The 21,338-nt window shown below is 39.5% G+C and overlaps 2 protein-coding genes across 6 annotated transcripts in view; both read left to right on the top strand.

The window, feature by feature from the left end:
- The window catches only part of tax1bp1b (Tax1 (human T-cell leukemia virus type I) binding protein 1b), a 1,153,251-nt gene that overhangs the window by 880,748 nt on the left and 251,165 nt on the right, over positions 1-21,338 (top strand). The window lies entirely within an intron of this gene.
- The window catches only part of creb5b (cAMP responsive element binding protein 5b), a 403,670-nt gene that overhangs the window by 357,955 nt on the left and 24,377 nt on the right, over positions 1-21,338 (top strand). For all 5 annotated transcript variants that reach the window (XM_051935766.1, XM_028818224.2, XM_028818226.2 and 2 more), the window contains one exon: positions 14,059-14,286. In XM_051935766.1, the coding sequence (XP_051791726.1) occupies positions 14,059-14,286 (228 nt within the window). The remainder of the gene's footprint in view (positions 1-14,058; positions 14,287-21,338) is intronic.

The raw sequence follows: 21,338 nt of genomic DNA, 5'->3' as shown, positions 1-21,338 counted from the left end.
TTTCTTTGACTAATCTGTAGCATGGTGACACAGTGTTTAGCCGCGCAGCTCTGGGGACCTCGACATGGGCTCAGCCATTGGCTGTATTTGTTTTAAGATGCCTGTTAGGTTAGTTGGTCACACTGTTTTGGGCAGGGAATTTTAAAGGCAGGTATCAGCATAACTGTTGCCCTTTCACTCAGTGTTTCTAAGATGGCCTCTGTTTCTCAGCAGCAGTGTTATTTACCCATATATTACAATAACTGATTGGTAAAGTGGGCTCACAAAATGGATAGATGGACGGATGTTTGATTTATGCAGCATGATGGGCTTATGTGTTTTATTGTGGGTCAGTGTGTCAAAAAATAAACTGGTGAAAAGATAAGCTGATCAGTTAGTTTTGCCCCTGAGACAAGAAACTGTTACATCCAAGGAAGGTAACTGATTACAGAGAAAGTTAGTAATTAGGCTGTTTATCATGTTATATAGTGTAAATTGTGTCACTGAAACGTTTAATGTAACACTTAATCTTATAGAATGCTTTGTAGGTATGGTGTAGAAGAACTGTTCTGATATTTCTCCAGTTAGACTAAAGGCAGTTATTTATTTTTTCACATTCACACAATGAGCCATTGGAGAGCATTAAACCAGCAATCTAGTCATTTACATTCCAAATGAGGAAAGGTACTCTGCTACTACAAAGTAACATTTTCTTAAGAAACCTAGTAAAGATTTGGTCTAGGTTTTTTTATATAAGATGTTCAAAAAAGACTGAAAATAATAATACTGCCACCATCTTTAGCAGCACAGTACAGCAACAATACACAGTTACAAATATTTTTTTTTTTCTGAACTGTAGACATTTTGAGGATGTCTCACTTCTTCCAGAGTCTAACTGTTAGGAGCACAGGCAGTATTGAGACCCCCTTGTTTGAACGTAGAAGAGGAATATAACTTCATTTCCTTCTCCAAATAAACTAAACATTTTTTTCTGCTCCTTAAATTAGTGAGCCTCCAGCCAAATCCACAGGACAGTAAATATGGCAGTGATTTATGTGGTTAATATGGAAGTGGTGGGGTTAATCAGAAAATATACAACACCTTCTATTTCTTCTAGAAAAATCTGTGTGTCAGGCAGTCCCAGATGGATCAGTAAAAAGAGTGGTCCACTCCTGTATCCACCTGCCGTTGGCTCAAAGGTCAATAGCTAACTCAGTTCATAACATTACACATGTAGTTGGCTAAAGTGAGTATCTAGTTTGTGAAAGGCATCTAGTTTTCTAGTCAATATAAGCTACTGAAATTTAAGGATAAACTTTATGAGAGAAAAATGCTACTTGATAAAAATTCAAGAAACGAGACCAAAGAAAGTCGTTCTTAAAAATAAACAAAACCAGAATATTAGCTTAAGCAGTGTACAGAAAGACACTTAAATTACTGATCTGCTTTATAAAAGATGCATACATTGTTTTCTTTTTTAAGCAGAAAGAAGTAATTGTACAAAATGCGTATTTATACAGAAATACACAATATATTTTGTTAGTGTGTTTAGATTTTCAGGGAGGAATTGGCTTCACGTCCATGTACTGCAGTGGAAATCATAGACTTCTAATTCTACCACAAAGTGCGTTTTACTAAAAATGAATTACACTAAATTGGCTTGAGTTAATGACATTATATTTTTACAGACTCAAAAACTAAATGCACAATTGATTTAGAAGTCTTAGAAATTGCTTTCGAGTTACAGTAATTTGGAAACACAGGAACCCTGTCAATGGAATCATATAGGAAACATTGTTGCCTGTTTCCTGCATGAAACCTAATAAAATAATTCAGATGTTCCAAAACTATTCCTTTTGAGAATTGCTCCGACCCCATATCCTATGCAAAATGCCAGAAGGACAGTTTCCCTAATGATATCCTTCTGTGGCATAGCGCCATTTAAAAGCCTAACTTTGAAAACAAGCCTGATGACAGAACATTTGTAATTTGCATCTATCCCTCCATTTTTAAGCAGAATGTCTCTGTCTAGACACAGTAGTACTATGAAAAAAAAATCTTTCTTCTTAAGGCAAATGCCCTATGTACTTTGATTACAACAACCACATACAGTACTTGTCTTTTTTCTGAAATGCTTAGTACTGAATTTAAGATGTAAAGATAATTGGAACAACTTTAAGATCACTGAATTTAACATATTGTATGTTGCCTATAAATCTGGTATATGGGCATGTATCTAGTATGAAGTATAGTCAAAAATAAAAGAAAAATTCTATACTACTAAGAAGACAATCTAGGGTCTTTTCCAGAAAGCAGGACTAGTATAAAATCTAGTTATATTAAATTGGGATTTACAGAAATCGGGCTAATTCCATTGCAGAAAACCTGGATTTAGCCAAACCTACGTTTCTAGAATAGATTAAGCCAGAATTAGGTGATCTGCAAGGCCAAAGATACAGATAACTCACTAATCTCACTGCTTTCTGGAACAAGTTGTGGGTCGACCAATTGGGGCAACCAATGCTCTGAAACTAACCTGAACATAGTGGGTTTAATGTGAAGGATTAACACTTTAAGGTCACAAAAATTAAGAAGCAGAACATCCAGTCATACGATCAAAGGCCATAAATGTCCTTTCAGAAATGCTGATCCTAGCTGCATTAGAATCACTACGAAAAAAGTTGTTATGCCATGCCACCTTAAATTCTTTTACACCTCTTCATCAGCATCTTCGTTTTGCAAATATGTCAATCAGCACAAGCAGCCTGCTATCCCATCCTCCACCGACACAGCTGAAGCTCTCCCAGCTCAAGTCTGTTTATATGGCAGTGAGGTGCCTTAAATTGTATAGTGTAAATAATCTCTTATGTATATTTCTCTTCTGATTCGTCCTGCTTCCACTTCAAAACCGGTCCCGCCAACACGGCATTTCTCGATTCCTATTCGTAGTCTTCCATGTCATGCACTATACTGGCTTGCTGAGCGTAATACATCCAACAAGTACTCGAGGTGCTGCCACAATGGTAAAGTAGCTTTACCACCTTTGCAGGAGCCACCTGTGTCTTTACAACAGCTTCTTACACAGCAAACATCAGAAGCTAAAAATTATCGTGAACACATTTGAGAATACAACTCTTCTCTAGCGTTTGCTTCCATGGGTGCATAGATAACTCAACCTCCTGGCCACGGACCATACTGTTTTAAAATACACAGGTAAATTTATCACCAAATTTCTCCACTATACACCAACACTTCTACCTCTCTAGGATATGGACGGTTGTATGTTTTTGACACAGTGCAAGCTACTGCAGTACGCTTACAAAATAAAGCAAACTCTGCATGCAGCGAAAATGTACTTCTCCAGCTAGATTCCATGCTCAGAACCATCAACCCCTTTGCTAAATCATACAAACACATGCATGAAATCGCTCAGTCCAATCCAACAGCATCTGTATGAATGGTTTTCAAGGAAAACCCTAGGCAGGATTTTACGGCGATACAATGCCCCGACATTGCAGCGATTTTCGTTGGAGAAGATGGCGAAACACCTGCGGAAAGGGACATTTGCATCTATCCCATAGGCAACTCCTGTAAACAGATTTCCACGCTCAATATGAATTGCGATCCTATGGTTTACCCACTTTTATTCCCTTACGGAGACATTGGCTGGCACAAAGATTTACAACATGTTCCCGATAAAAGAACCACCAAGCGAATAAGGCTTACTCAATACCAATTTTACACGTACAGATCAGCAATGAGGAATACATTTAGTATTTTGCACTCCAGCGGCAGACTATTCCAACAGTACGTCGTAGATACATATGTTAAAACAGAGGGCGTGCGTCTCAACTATCTCAGATTACATCAACAAGATCTGCGTGTGTTTGAATACAGAAGCACTGCAAGCAAACGCTGAAAATAACGTATCTGTAGGCAAAATGATCATATTACCGTCCACATTTCCAGGAAGTCCAAGATACATGCAACAAAACTATCAGGATGCCATGGCCATAGTACATAAATTCGGAAAGCCTGATTTATTTATCACTTTCACATGTAATCCTTCTTGGCTGGAAATTCTACATGCACACTGCGTCTTTCAAGAAGTATTTATTTCTTCTTGATTTCTGAATTCCTTTCTCACCGTTTTCCGTTCCTATTCTTACACCGCCATATGCTATGGCAGGCGTCGGCTAGTATGTCATTATTTGGAATACATACATTTCATGTGTGTTCTGTTTCTACAATGATCTGGGTAAATGTTGGATGACAGGAACTCGAGGCAAGAAATGTTGAACACATAACTAAAACAGAAACTGTTTCCATGTTATAGTAATAATGATGTGAAATATTTAATGTGTGAAGACTTTAGTACAAATATCAAATAAACACATGCGCTTTTATTCAAGAATATAACCAGAGAAAAAAAAAAATCATTCAATTTACATGTTGCTGTCAATGAGTTAAAAACCCAAGCTCAATTATCAATCAACAGAAAGTTAATACATATTCTTGGATGGTGCAGAGGTGAAAACTGCTGCCTTATAATCAAAAGGTTGTGGGTGCGAGTCCAGGTGTTCCTTGTTTTGAGTAGTGACCTGCTATTATTATAATAAAATAATATAATTATAATTATAATAAAAACATACATTTGATTTGAGTCTGTAAGACCCAGTGTAAATTTTTGCTACCTGTAAAAGATATCGCTGAAGGGATATAAGCAGACACACAAACACTGGTGAATCATGTCTTCTTGGTATCTTGTTGTAACTTGAATTTTTTGTTACTCAGATTTATTCTTGAATAAAAGCACACTTGTTTCATTAAACCTTTGCAAAAATATTTATTTTATATTAAGTAACCACTTGAATGAGATCAAACCTGTCTCTGCCTCTATTGTGCATGCACACACACATCCATGAATGAAAATATTTGAAAATGCTATGCCATCTGAACATGAGTTGTCATTTGAACATGGTTTTTTTTTTTTTATCTTGCCCGTACTCCGTGTTATGGTGCACAGTACTGACAATGCAGACAGGCTTCTTCTTTTTGGGCACATACATCTTCAGCATGGCACTGCCAGATCTAAACACTAGCATGGAGAATTGCTCGCATACTAACGTGACTTTAGCTGCAGGTGGAAGTTCCCATCTTTATGGTGCCAAGCAGAATTGTGTTGTGGTACAGCAGTCTACTAGTCAGCGAAAGCGATGTGAAGCAGTTGTCTAATGTTACGGTTCTATCTTTGTCCAGAGACGGCACCATAAGCTTTACGACCACGGCCTCAGAAAGTGTTTCTCCCGTGGGGCGACTAGGATCTTTTACTAAATAAGAAGTGGCATTGCACATGTACTTTGTCTCCAGATTTGCTGCAGTCCAAAACTTTATGCCACATCTGTCAGGCTTGGTTGCGCTGTGTATGGCAAGAAAGGACAACGGACCTTGGTTGGAAACGGCTACACATCAACTACTCATCATTATTACTATAACATGGAAAAAGTTTGTTTTAATTATGTGTTCAACATTTCTTGCCACCTTGGTTGGAAACGGCTACACATCAACTACTCATCATTATTACTATAACATGGAAAAAGTTTGTTTTAATTATGTGTTCAACATTTCTTGCCACCTTGGTTGGAAACGGCTACACATCAACTACTCATCATTATTACTATAACATGGAAAAAGTTTGTTTTAATTATGTGTTCAACATTTCTTGCCACATTTCCTGTCATCCAACATTTCCTCAGATCATTGCAGTTATCGAACCATCAACCTCTTGATTAGGAGTCAGCAGTGTCAGCAGTTCTTGCCACTGCACCACGCAAGCTGTCGTATCAATAGCCTATCCTAACCTGCTTTCTTTTTCTTCAGTTATATCCTTAAATAAAAGCACACTTGTTTGGTTATACTTGAACCTTTTGTAAAAGTGTTTATTTGATATTTGGACTTCAGGCTTCATACATTATACACTTCATACAGTGCATCTGGAAAGTATTCACAGCACATCACTTTTTCCACATTTTGTTATGTTACAGCCTTATTCCAAAATTGATTAAATTCATTTTTTTCCTCAGAATCCTACACACAACACCCCATAATGACAACCTGAAAAAAGTTTACTTGAGATTTTTGCAAATTTATTAAAAATAAAAAAATTGAGAAAGCACATGTACATAAGTATTCACAGCCTTTGCCATGAAGCTCAAAATTGAGCTCAGGTGCATCCTGTTTCCCCTGATCATCCTTGACATGTTTCTGCAGCTTAATTGGAGTCCACCTGTGGTAAATTCAGTTGATTGGACATGATTTGGAAAGGCACACACCTGTCTATATAAGGTCCCACAGTTGACAGTTCATGTCAGAGCACAAACCAAGCATGATGTCAAAGGAATTGTCTGTAGACCTCCGAGACAGGATTGTCTCGAGGCACAAATCTGGGGAAGGTTACAGAAAAATTTCTGCTGCTTTGAAGGTCCCAATGAGCAAAGTGGCCTCCATCATCCGTAAGTAGAAGAAGTTCGAAACCACCAGGACTCTTCCTATAGCTGGCCGGCCATCTAAACTGAGCAATCGGGGGAGAAGGGCCTTAGTCAGGGAGGTGACCAAGAACCCGATGGTCACTCTGTCAGAGCTCCAGAGGTCCTCTGTGGAGAGAGGAGAACCTTCCAGAAGGACAACCATCTCTGCAGCAATCCATCAATCAGGCCTGCATGGTAGAGTGGTCAGACAGAAGCCACTCCTTAGTGAAAGGCACATGGCAGCCCGCCTGGAGTTTGCCAAAAGGCACCTGAAGGACTCTTAGACCATGAGAAAGAAAATTCTCTGGTCTGATAAGACAAAGATTGAACTCTTTGGTGTGAATGCCAGGCGTCACATTTGGGGGAAACCCAAATGTGAAGTATGATGGTGGCAGCGACATGCTGTGGGGATGTTTTTTCAGCGGCAGGAACTGGGAGACTAGTCAGGATAAAGGGAAAGATGACTGCAGCAATGTACAGAGACATCCTGGATGAAAACCTGCTCTAGAGTGCTCTTGACCTCAGACTGGGGCGACGGTTCATCTTTCAGCAGGACAACGACCCTAAGCACACAGCCAAGATATCAAAGGAGTTGCTTCAGGACAACTCTGTGAATGTCCTCGAGTGGCCCAGCCAGAGCCCAGACTTGAATCCGATTGAACATCTCTGGAGAGATCTTAAAATGGCTGTGAACCGACACTTCCCTTCCAACCTGATGGAGCTTGAGAGGTGCTGCAAAGAAGAATGGGCGAAACTGGCCAAGGATAGGTGTGCCAAGCTTGTGGCATCATATTCAACAAGACTTGAGGCTGTAATTGCTGCCAAAGGTGCATCGACAATGTATTGAGCAAAGACTGTGAATAAACTTATGTACATGTGATTTCTCAGTTTTTTATTTTTAATAAATTTGCAATTTTATTTTTAATAAATTTGCAAAAATCTCAGGTAAACTTTTTTCACGTTGTCATTATGGGGTGTTGTGTGTAGAATTCTGAGGAAAAAAATGAATTTAATCCATTTTGGAATAAGGCTGTAACATAACAAAATGTGGAAAAAGTGATGCGCTGTGAATACTTTCATGATGCACTGTTTGCTGCCAGTGCTGATTGACACATAAGCAAAACAAAGACACTGATGAAGAGGTGCAAAGGAATTTAAAGTGGCACAGCATTACAACTTTTTTCGTAGGCTTCAAGGATTCTAGCATTGAAAAGCAAAAATAACCAATAAAATGCTGAAAATGTTTGCCCCTTCCTGAACAGTTAATAGAGAAGCAGAACTCCTTCACCAAATTCAGCCCAGAAAAACATAATCAGATTCTACCATTGTCAGAGAAGTGTCTGCATGTATTACTGTTATACATCTGAGGCTTTAATATCTCTGAGCAACCTTCTAATATATGACATGTTTAGTGTCACACATTGTGGCTTTTGGATGATATTTTCTTCACAACACTGGAGATGCCACACATTAGCAAAGCGATCGCAAAAGTGTGCCTAATTTTAAAGTAGCATCTGCTCGCACAGACACCGGCTGTCTTCCCAAGACAGAAATAAATTACCACAGTCAAAGAGGAATTCCACAGAGTTGCAGGTTCGGCAATCAAATTTAAACAACTGCAAGAGTTCTGAGCTAATACCTGATAACAGACTAGCTGGTGGAACAAGCTGCCCACCTTCAGCCCTTCTGTGGATTGATATTCAGTGATATTCTTCCACATCATTTCCCTTTCCTTGGGAGCTGCAGCTGTTGTGTTGTTCCTCTTTTAGAGCATATGTCGAGATCTTCATGCCCTGCCATGTACCTCTTGCCCTGCTTGCATGAAAGTTGTTCCCACTGTTTCTCAAACTTGTGTGTCTGTGGTTGATCAGATGTTCAATGCTTCACTCATAAGGGCTTTGAAATTTGCCATGAATGCGTGTTAATTTGGATTATTTTACCCAGGATTGTGCAAGTCGATTGAAATCAGGCATTTTGGAACCAGCTAATCTGCTGGTGTGAAATCACACTATAGCAAGCCAGAATTTGTTCTGAGATCCTGCATTATCTATTCTCTCCTTCTGGAAGAGACCCACAAGATGTTGGAAAACATGGTTTGAATTGTTTACCCAATAATAGTTTAGTGTAGCTGTCACAATAAACACACATAGAATCATCAAGAAGGCCATGCTTAGCAACTGCTAATTGTAAAACCACTTTACAATTCTTCACTTGCCCTTGCACAAACCCCTTTTTAAAATGCATAATCCACACATACTTTTATGCACCTAAAATTTTTTAATGTATTTTTTTTTGAGGCACATCCAAAGATTTTACTGAGTGTTACATTAAGCTTATCTGCTGTTTGTGATGAGTCATCTCAGGGATCGCATGGCACACACTAACACTTCAGTGCTCTTTGTAATCCACCAGCACACCCTGCCTATACATACTTGTCTGAAAAATTAAAAAATAAGAACAAGACTTTGTGTTTGAGGTTCAATCAGCTTTGTTGCAAATAGCAAGTCACTCTGAATCACATTTTAAATTAACTTATTTTGTTTGTATTCCATTTATTCAGAGTATAAATAGCTTGTGAAGTATGTCCAATGCAAAATTGGACAAAATAGATTGATGTTCTAAAAAGATTAAAACATGTTTTAAGTATACAACTAAATAAAGTGTCCACAGGGCTTTTAGTACTGTTATATTAGGTAACATTTAATTTTCTCATTGATTTAGATTGTTCCCATTTGAGTGTAAAGGAGACAAACATTGCCAGGGCCTTCACCCCAGCCTTTCCTTTTCACCACTCTTCAGGCCTCCCCTATTGTGTCTTAAGCTACAGTATCTATATATATAATTCTCTAAGCCGCCGCCAGAGCGGGCAAGACACCCATGAAAGCACGCAGGAAGGAGCCATATATAGAATCTCTAAGCCGCCGCCGGAGCAGGCAAGACACCTATGAAAGCACGCAGGAAGGAGCCACGCCCAGCAACTCTAAGACCATTGGATACGATGAAAACTTGCACAGCCATGCCCACCAACTCTGACGCGACGCCTCGGAAAACACGCCGGCATTTCTGTTTGTCTGTGCTACAGTCCACATGCAGCTCTGAGCCATGTTGACTTTTCGGTTACGATGCACGACCGCGTGCAACATCGCAAACTGTTTTACATGCTACATACAGCAATTCGCATCCGCGACAAACATGCGTCTTCTTAGATGGTCCTGCAGAAACACGGAAAACGTTTCCCCGCCTACCAACACTCTTTATTCCCCGGCCCGCGTCCACCGCATCCGCGACAAACATGCATCTTCTTAGATGGTCCTGCAGGAACACGGAAAACGTTTCCCCACCCACCAACACTCCTTATTCCCCGGCCCGTGTTCACCCTCGCTCTCTAGGCATTCCCACTGCCTGCTCATGTGCCCGGATGCAACAACTCACCGACCACCCCGTAAGTCGCTTTCGTCTGTGCTAGGAGTCCACATGCACCTCTGAGCCACGTTGACTTTTCATTATTCTTTTCGGTTATGATGCACGCACCACCATCGCAAACTGTTTTACACGGCATGGTCTTAGAGTTGGTGGGCGGGTCTCCGTGAGTTGCTCTTACGAGCGGGCACATGACCAGGCGGTATGTATGCTTTGAGAACGAGGGTGGACGCGGCAGGACCATGTAAGAAGAGGCATGTTTGTCGCGGATGTGAATTGCTGAATGCAGCGTCTAAAACAGTTTGCGAGGGGTATCCCATGGGATCCTTAAAACAATCCTTTAAAACTGAGGTTAAAACACAATGAAGGAAGCAGTCTTTAAAAACCAATAAGCCCTGTGCCTCTGTTTCATTAGCGTCTCACCTGCTTCACCGATGCAGGCCCTGCAACAGTCGAGACGCTCTCTCAGCAGCTGACCTTCTCTGTGCCTGACTGCACTATAGGCTGCAACAAAATTATGAAAGTACGGGTGCATTTTTTCACACAAGCTGTGTGGGTGGGTGTTAGTTAGTTAGTTACTTGAAGGATTTCAAGATTTAATATGCACAAGCGGTAACACTGCAAAAGCAGCCCAAACCAGAAAAGACAGCTAGCAAAAAGTGGCCGACAAATTAAACGCGTGTGCATTGTACTTACTGAAAGCAGTGTTACGGATTTTGCAAATGTTCATTTTTTTCCCACTGCTTAAAAAAACATTTAAAAAGTGGCATGATTATGCGGCGTATACTACGCCACGGGTTGGTATGCAGTGTGTAACACAGTTTGTTTGTCGCGGATAATTTGCCTTTTACTATTACACGAAGACAATTTCCTGTTAATACTTCGTTACATTGATATAGCAGTGTTCTCAGTATTCAAAGCGCTATCCACACAGGGAGGAACCGGGAAGCGAAACCACAATCTTCCACAGTCTCCTTACTGCAAAGCAGCAGCACTACTGCAGCAGCACAAGGCAGTTAAAGAATACACCGGGCTCGATTTTGTTTTCACTTCTGTTTACAGCGATCGGGTCGTAGATAGCACTGTTGCAATGTTACTTTTCTTGGTGGCTTATTACATTACAGATGTTTCACATGTTCATTTTTTCCCCTGTGCTTAAAAGACATTAAAAAAGTGTTTCTCAACTGTGACTCCGGAACATCTCAGTACGCAAGCTATATTAAGCGTCAACAACGAAGACTCGCTACACCTTAATCTACAAGTACTGACAACTGTGTCGTTCAGGAAGTGTTCACCCATCAATACATAATTATGCGGCGTATGCTACATCGCGGGTTGGCTAGTGTTACATTAATTACATAGTAATCATGATGGCGAGCCAGGGAAATTAAAATGGGTAGCTCAGACAGTGGCACTACATTGTGTACTTTGCATTTTCTAGTTCTTCATTCTTGTATCTTTTGCCTATTTTGCTTTGTTTTTTTTTTGTTTATCTTATTTAGTGTTTTTGTTATTTTTTTGACATTCAGTGTATGACTCTGCCTCTGCCCATATTTAGTGACAACTTCTGCTTTGTTATTTTGCTACATAGGGTACGTTCTGCCTGTTTTCTCGATTATTCTTTTAGATCACAGCCTTTGTTATTAAACACTTTTTTTTTTTTTTACCTACTCATCTTGCTCTTTTTTAAATTGGCTCATCTTGATCTGCATGCCAGTAACAACATGCATTGTCTGATGAGTCTGATGGACCATCTATAAGGCAGTGCTGGGGGGGCCTACTAAGAGGCCAGCTACCTCTGAACGCACAGTTGGGCTGTGCATGCCTAAGAAAAAATTTTATAATCTTCAACATTTCTTAAAATATTTTTATCCTACTGAGTGCAGTACATGAAGCCACAAAGTAGTGTACAGTAACAGAAATACAGTAATCCCTCGCTATATCGCGCTTCGACTTTCGCGGCTTCACTCTATCGCGGATTTTATATGTAAGCATATTTAAATATATATTGCGGATTTTTCACTGGTTTGTGGGTTTCAGTGGACAATGGGTCTTTTAATTTCTGGTACATGCTTCCTCAGTTGGTTTGCCCAGCTGATTTCATACAATGGACGCTATTAGCAGATGGCTGAGAAGCTACCCAATCAGAGTACGTATTACGCATTAAATAAAACTCTTCAAATATATTGTGAGCACGGGGGCTGTTCGCACCCCTAGAGGATACGGACGCTCATCTAAAAAATACTGAAAGACTACCTTCACGTTGTTCCCTTCCTTGCAGCTGCTTTGTCAAGCGACATGCTTCCCGCACGGTGCTTCGCATACTTAAAAGCCCAAAAAGTACCTATTGATTTCTGATTGTTTGCTTTTCTCTCTCTGTCTGTCTTTCTGACATTCTCTGCTCCTGACGCGCAGTCCTTTGAAGAGGAAGATATGTTTGCATTCTTTTAATTGTGAGATGGAACTGTCATCTCTGTCTTGTCATGGAGCACAGTTTAAACTTTTGAAAAAGAAACAAATGTTTGTTTGCAGTGTTTGAATAAAGTTCCTGTCTCTCTACAACCTCCTGTGTTTCTGTGCAAATCTGTGACCCAAGCATGACAATATAAAAATAACCATATAAACATATGGTTTCTACTTCGCGGATTTTCACCTTTCGCGGGGGGTTCTGGAACGCAACCCCCGCAATTGAGAAGGGATCACTGTAAACAGCCATAGAAAAATGTAATATATGATGCAAGAACAGTCTGCATTTCTCTTAAATATGTCAGATAAAACTGTACTTTAAATGAATCCATATAAACTATTTAATATTTTATTGTAGAAATTCTTTAAAGATTTCAAGTCAAATTTGCTTGAATAAATTCTCAGCCACTGATAGAAACGTACCTCTGATAAATTCTGGTCTCCCTCATAACCTGCAGACTTTCAGCTACTTGGAAAAATCTGTCAGAAAAAGTATTTAAAAAAAAACTCGAACAATCATCAAACAAATGCATCAAAAGTGCATTTGATACACAACATTGGATACCTCACTGGGAAATTCTAGTCCTGATTGCCCTGATTCATTAAACAAGACTCTGATTGTGTCACTAAGTGCAGAAGACAGTGAATGGACACTCTATAAGTGACCTAAATTAGGTTTGCAGCAAATTGAAATAGTTACTTTCAGTCATTAAAGTAATATATTTTAACTTTTTCCAAAAATGTAGTTTTAATTGAAGAGTTCGTCTCACAAGAGTTGTGGATATACTTTTGGTAATCTCAGGCAGCTACCACTCTGACAAGGACTGTCTGGATTTGTTTGATCAGCCTAATAATCTTCCCAAGGATATAGTGCGTCTTTGCCTCTTTGTTAAACCTGTTTGGTAAAATATTAAGCTGTCAGGAGACAGCAGTGTTTAGTGCTTAGTTCCCAATGCTTTAAAATTTAGCAGCACACCAAAGGGAACCAATGCATATCCTCAATGCAGACATTAAACCTCAGTGAATGAGTCATTGGGATCGAAACATCAGTTTGCAGGTTCATATTAAATGGCCATGGGACAACAGAATATTAATAATAAGCAACTCTGTAAAATTATTTAGGATGGGGTTAATTGTGAAAGGCACCAATTAAAGCAGATAAATATGATGAATATGACCTTTTGTCAGCACTTCTGCTGCACTGGTTGGAACTGATGTGTCATGTAGCCAGTGTCCTGGGTAGGAATCCCTCACTGGTCATTGTCTTCCTTGAGTTTAGATGCTGTCTGTGTCCATTTAAGATTGCCTCTGTGTACTGTGGTTTTCATTCCAGATCCCCAAAGATGTGCATCTTAGGTTTACTGGAAACTCTCAATTGGCCCTGTTTGAATGTAAATGTGGGGGAGTACATGAACGGTCCTTGTCATTGACTAGTACCCTTTGCAGTCCTGTTTAGTGGTTTGCAGCCAGTGCTGCCAGAATAGGTCCCAGTCCCCTACGACCCTGAATTGGATTCAGCAGGTCTGAGAATGTTACGTATCAGGTAAAATCATTACATTTTCAGACTGTCTGTCCTGTAACGGGACAGTGGATGGTGCTTCTATAATTTGGTTCAAAGTGGTCTCTTTTCATCCTCATATTAAAATTTCTTTCTATACACTAATAGGTGTCACCTGCTGCCCAGCAAATGCAACCAACACAGACTTTACAGCCACCACAACCCACTGGAGGTCGGAGGAGGAGGGTGGTAGACGAGGACCCAGACGAAAGACGACGGAAATTTCTGGAAAGGAATCGAGCCGCCGCCACTCGCTGCAGACAGAAGAGGAAAGTGTGGGTGATGTCACTGGAAAAAAAAGCAGAAGAACTTACTCAAACAAACATGCAGCTTCAGGTATGGGACTGTATATTCTGCTGCTGTAATAGCCAAGGCCTTGACAAAGATTAGCAAATAGTGAGGTCCATACTGCTTTCCAGCCAGACAGACAGCTTCATTAGGATACTTCTTGAGCACCCTTTAAACATGGTGCACTGAATACACTGTTCAACCCCTCTGGGCACTACAAGCTTGATTAATTTCAGACATTATAGAAGGCACAGGCCCATGTTATAATGCATGGCTCTATGAGTTAAATATAGGCGTCTTTGTTACTTGTGCTAGTAAACAGTGGGTGTTAAATCTTAAGTAGCAGCTTGATGGCTGGCAAGATTTAACATTTTCAAAATTACTGTGAAGCACTGTAAGTTTTAAGAGGAAAAAAAGCATAAGGAGGAAACTAGAATGTTGACCAACAGACAGATGGCTGCATACATTCTGTTTATCTGTTCTGCATAAGCTGATTTAAGAGAAAGCCAGTTTTCACTTCTGTATGCTGAAATATAGAATTTAAAATAGTCAGTGAGAAATTGGGAATTTCACCCTAAATACACAGGTAACCATTCAAGTCTTTCACTACTTGCTTTCTGTTTCCTGAGAATGTTATTGCCAGCTGCATTCTTATGGCTCAAATAGTGACGTTCATCACAGTCATTAACTAAATTGGCATAAAGGGTGCCTGACTTATAATTATGTGCAATTAAGGTAAAAATAAGCCAGTTCTGAACCCTAATTACAGCTCCTGTTTTCATTTTCACCTTGTTGTTTGCTATATGTACTTTGTGAGGGTGCTGCTATGTGAAAGCTTAAAAATATTTAAAAGCTAAAAATTGTAAAGCAAGTTTTGCTTCAAAACAACTGAAGCATGAATGGTACACTCTGCTGCTGTACTTTGTGTGTTTTCACTATTAACATATTCTTGTTTCATAACGTACTTATACAAAAGTTGTAACATATGGGACATTTTGCTGCCAGCAACCATAATATGCTTTACTTGAAGGCGTTTTTTAACTATTTTTTTCCCTTAATTTATAACTAGGAGTAGCGTTCAAAAAGAAGGAACCCCTTTTCTGAGAATTCAGCAGGAAGCTTATAGTTCAGTTTTTATTTCTTTCGCAGAACATAATGTAATGATTACCTATTAAATCTGGAGGAAGCGTGCATTTTCATTTATTCTGCACAGACACAAAACACTGAAAATGCCACAAAGGACATTTTAAGAAATAGGTCCATGTTCCTTGTAGATCTGGGGGATAATTTTGAAGGATGACTATATCTGTGTCATCAGCTGAGGTCTGAAGTTCTCACCATTTGTGAACCATTTACAAATCGGAGACTGGGGAATTCCAAAACATTTTGCTATGGTTTAATAATCCTGTCCAGAAAAATTAGGGAGGGACAACCCTGTCCGGGTCCTTAGGTGCCAGTGCTTCCATCATCTGGCACTGGAAATTACTTCCTTGTCCAACATAAAATGAAGCCATCCAGCCTTCTCCAGCTGAGTCAGAGTCAGGAGGCAGACAATGAAGCTCACCTGTAGGAGTAGAAGGAGCTAGTGTGAATGAAAAAGTGTGGATTACAAAAAAGGTTTATAAATAAAACAAACAATGTTTGTTACTGTAGGACTGCCTTGTTGTGATTGTGTCTGGGGTTTGGGTGGCCCCCCTTGGTGATCTCACAGTTGACACCGATTATGTTGAAAAATGAGGAATGTAGCAAATGTAAAGGGTCAACCAGATGTTTTGAATCTTAATATATATGCCTGCACTACAGTAAGTCAGAAATTTGATCCATTGCATGAATGAAACTTCAGATAAGTGAAAACTAACAGATCACTTGCTAGGACAACACTTCCACAGCTTTCATTAATAACATGTACATGTCACGCTAAGCACTGTCTCCAAATTGGCCAAGCATGAGGTCGTGATACTGAATACCCAAAAGGCGTATTCAACAGTGCTGATTTTCTAAGTAACCAATGATTACTGTGCACTAAAATATGTGACTTACAAGTTTCCAGTATTTCTAGCTTATAGTGCATATTACTTACGTATTACAGGACCAGGGGCCTCATGTATAACGGCGTGCGTAGAACTCACACTATAACATGGCGTAAGCACAAAAGCGGGAATGTGCGTAAGCACAGAAAAATCCAGATGCAGGAATCTGTACGTACGCAAACTTTCACGTTCTTCCACTACATAAATCCCGATCAGCGTGAAAAGTAACGCACGTGCACGCGCCTTCTGTCCCGCCCCAACTCCTCCCAGAATTATGCCTCTTTGAATATGCAAATCAATATAAATAGCCTTCTGTGAAAAGACAATGGGAAAAGCACGGGGGAAAATATAAGAATTTCAGCGAATACCAAGTAGAGGCAAAGGAAAAACGTACTATTTGTTGGTTTAAACAGTGGTATAATCAACAAAAGGAAGTTGATCGAGTGACAGAGTGTCGGAGAAATTCGAAAGCTCAAGTTCACAAAGTCGCACAGTGCCCGAAATAAAAAAGAAATCACATATCAAAGTCGGCGTGAAAAGGCGACTCGCAGCGGACCGTCTGAGTGTCATATGAAAGCTTATTAGGGTACAGAGAAAAAAAATAGGCACACAGTGGGGAAAAAAGCACGAAATGTCAACTTTAATCTCGAAATTTCCATTTTAATCACATAGTTTATTTTGTCATTAAAGTAGAACATCATAAACTTCATCTTAAAATCGTTTATTTTACTAGTTTCTCAAGTAGCACATTAAATGCTTTGTTCTGTGTTTGATCTTCTGTATGCTCTATGTGTGTGAATCACTACGTGCTTCCGTTCTTTCTCTTTCTCCGACAGGACACAGAATCCACTACATTCGTGATATTACAGCTCTCTGAATAATTAAAGTACTGAGATGTATATGTGATATCTTTTTCATGATAACAGGAATGAAAGCATGTTATTAAACATGGGAACACGGTGGCGCAGTGATTGTTCATGTCTCACACAAGAGGCTTGCTGAGCCATGTGCGACCTTCGATGAAATAATTTATTACAGAAGTACTGTCTCTTTCAAACATACTAACCTCCAATTCCTGTCCTTACTTTTCTTCCTCCAAATACACAATCGCCACACAATCAGCTCTGTAATAGACGTGAAGCCATCTGTAAGCTTAGAACGCCGATTCTTCAAAACTTTTAAGGAACATTGAAATATCTTCGTAGTACATGTTTAATTATTCTATCCGTCTATCCTTCCAGTGTTGCGTCAGCACTAGCAATATTAGACAGCGCAAGTCAGGAGCTATCCGTGAACTAGCTAGTGCTGCGGCACCATGTGCTCACAAGTTTAATTATTAACAATACAGATTATTTAAATGAAGTTAAAGTTTTATCTGTATACTATAAGCAACATATTTTGCTGCATTTCATCTTAAAAATGATATCGTCATCATACGCGCTTTATAAAGTGGTGCAGGTTGTGCAATATTATAACTGTAGTGCAAGTTTACAGTGGGGTAATTGTACTTATAAGTACAAACAGTTCTACAAGGAGCACTTGATGGACTGATTGAGTGCATTTAAAGTTCTTGAGATGAAACTGTTTCTGAAACGCGAGGTCCGTACAGGAAAGGCTTTGACGTGTTGTGGCTGAGGTAGTGTGTGCTTGAAACTGTATACCGATAATTCTCTTTCCGATCAGCTGTTGCTGTGATTCCCCACTCAGATACAGTGATATAAATACTCTGAGTGGTGCAGTGAGAGTAATATGGAAAAAGATGATCCGCTGTGGCAACCCTTAACGGGAGCAGCTGAAAGAAGAAGAAGATGCAGTGAGCGTAACAACGCTAAAGCAGTTATGGTATTTGGAATACTATGGCTATTCCCTGGACCATTATATTGCTACAGGTTAATTGCAATCAGATGCATTACACTAATAAACAATATGCAGTTAATTTCAGTGTATTTATAAAGCCGCGTCAGGAATGTGGAGCTAAGAAAGAAAGGGTGACCTGACCACACAGGAACAGTAGCACTGCTTTGACGCTGGGTGCCGCCAGTCTGCAAAACCGAGCGGAGAAATTGTGTACGCCAGGGTATGAGGTACCGTGGAAATGTGGGTGGCTTTACGCCAAGTTTAGGTTTTATACATCGCGATTTGAGCATGGAAACGTTCATATGCAACATTTCTGTGCATATGCACCATTTATAGATGAGGCCCCAGGTCAATGATGTTAACTGCAAAATCTGCATTTTTTGAATTTCTAGTCCTAGCAAGCAGTATAATAATAATAATAATAATTATTATTAATTCATTACATTTATATGCTTTTGAAGAGTTATTCCCACCTGTTCAACATGCAGCATGGCCTGTCCTTCCACTTCATAAGCCGCAGTCAACAAATGGGATGCAGAATTTTGTTTTAGCAAGTTGGCTCTCAAAGATGACCTAAGGTCTGGCTGGCCTTCCATATTTACAACAGAAGAAAACATTGCCAATGTGTAGTAAATTGTAATGGAGAAATAAAGAGTGATGTGGGGTGAAATACCAGGCACAATAGAGATTAATTATGGATTCATTTGTCTGGCTGAATCCATTCTTCATAAGCAGTTAAACATGAGCAAGGGCTGTGCATATGTATCACCCAAAGCATTCACTCTTGTAAATGATGAGAGAAATTCTGCAGTTAAGTTCTAGCAATAAAAAACATGTCTTGCAAAAACTGTTTTGAGTTAAACATTCATGTGTGTATATGTACACATTTATATACATACTGTACATATCGATATATATATCAAAATACATACACTACTGGGCAAAAGTTTTAGAACTCCTTGGTTTTTCCAGTTTTTCTTCAAATTTAATCATTTGAAATGCAATGAATGACCTAAAATGGTGAAAATGGAAGCAGGAAACTGGCAGAGGTTTAAATATAAAGTTTAGGTTAGCAAAAACTGAAAAAAGAAATTTCAAAATATTACAAATGAGCCTTCTTCAGTGAACAACTAATGACCAACTAATAGGTTACAACCTACAGATGTTCTGCAGCAATTAAAGCAAATTAAACCTTGCAAGTTGAAGGAAACAATTTGCACAGGTGTCCCAACTTCTGTTGATTACTTAAAAACCCTCTGTAGTCTTAAATCAGAGTTGAAACACACAGCGTTATTACACCCTCTGAAGTACTACTTGGACAATATTACACTGTAGAACATTGTAAATTCCAGTGATAATGACAATAAAACTCCAATTGACAAATGAAATGAGCCAGAGCATTATTAAGTGCATGCCTTTCATTCAGAGAGATTGCAAAAACAAACAAAAAAAAAACAAAGTGTCAATGTGATACACAATCCAAAGAAAATTGAAAACTGGAAGAAACTCTAATAGGAAGAGTTCTGGCAGACCTGAAGTTATAATCCAATTAGAAGACAAGTTTCTGAGGGTCACTAGCTTGTGTGACAGGCGCCTCACAGCACAACAGCTTCAAGCACAGCTTAACTGTGGTCAAAAAAAGCAAGTCTCAGTTTGTACTGTGAAGAGGAGACTTTGTGCTGCAGGGTTGAGAGGGCGAGTGGCAGTAAGAAAGGCATTCCTTAAAAAACAAAATAGGGCCTTGAAATACCAGCTGTGGACTACTGCGGACTGGAAGAAAGTCTTATGGACCAGGTGAGGTCAGGCCAAGTCAGGGAGCATGCTCTGGTACAGCGTATTGCTGCATCCACCACATGATGAAATAGCTCGGGATCCCGATTAGCAAACCCCAGTCCCCAAGCAGACACATGGTTCAGTCCCACCCCCCGGAAATGATTATCTGCCACAGCCAGGTGTTACATGGGCATCCCCTTGGCCTCTTCTAGCCACTCAGGTCCTGAACAATGAGGATCCTGTGAGCCAGATCACCCATAAGGAATCACGCCACATGGCACACCACTTTGCCGTAGTGCTGAAACTGACACTCCCTCATAATGCAGGTAATGTGCCACATTCAAGACTCTGTGAGCAACCACTCAAAGTGAAACCAGCAGTACCCAAGGATTCTCCAAAGAGACAGGGTATCAAAGGAGTCCAGTCTTCATCTCAGGTCACTGGATAGCGTCCATATCTTGTCGAGTAGGTTAAAGGATGGTTCCGCAGTTTGTGACACCAACTGTCAGACATGGAGGAGGAAGTGTGATGGTCTGGGGTTCTTTTGCTAGAGGCAGAGTTGGTGACTTGCACAGAGTGACTGGCATTCTGAGTCAAAAGGCTTTCCATTGTTTAGCTGTTATATCGGTAACAGGTGGCTACTTTGATGAATCAAACGTTTGAATAAAATTTTGTACATTAATGATTCCTTGACTTTTTATAAATTTTACTTGCCATTGTTTATTTGTTCTGTGATTTGATTTCATGAAACATTAAGGCAGTAAACTGCGTGCTTTTCCATAAAAACTGAAAAAACTGAGGTGTTCTAAATCTTTTGATTGTTAGTGTACATTTTTTTAAATATTGATGTATTTCGCATATTTCCATGGATAGAACCTTCTATGATAAGTAGGTGCTAATTTGGAATGCAGCTATGCAGAGGGACTGACATTTTCAGAGAAAAAAATATGAACACCTTTAATAGTAGTTATCATTAAATGTCTGTTTTTGCTGGAAGACCAAACAGTCAGTCAAATGACAGAGTCACTTGACAACACTGAAATTTAAGCACAGTGCAATAAAAATAAAAAGATATTTCATATTTACACCAGTTGGTTTTCACGCATAAGTGCACTTTTTTGAACACAACGGCAGTCATTTGGTAAACTCACAGTGCATTTCCATGCTCTCCTTGGCCATTTTGGAGACACTAGTTAACCTGTCGTGTATATGTTTGGAATAAAAGCAGAGAAAGTGTCACTGATTTTTTTTTTATATATTCTTTATAGCAAGTGATTCGTTAGCTTTCACTTACCTGGAGATCTATAATGAGAATCATTCATGCATGGACCAAATTTGCGACTTGGTGTGGGCAATTCTATTTATTTATTTTTCTTTAAATCTGCAGTTTTGATATCAAGCATATGTCTCAAGTCTAATGAGAAGCAAGGAAAGCAAATT

This window comes from Erpetoichthys calabaricus, chromosome 13, assembly GCF_900747795.2.
Source record: "Erpetoichthys calabaricus chromosome 13, fErpCal1.3, whole genome shotgun sequence".
NCBI classification, from domain to species: Eukaryota; Metazoa; Chordata; class Cladistia; order Polypteriformes; family Polypteridae; genus Erpetoichthys; species Erpetoichthys calabaricus.
This window is presented reverse-complemented; position numbering and strand designations above follow the sequence as displayed.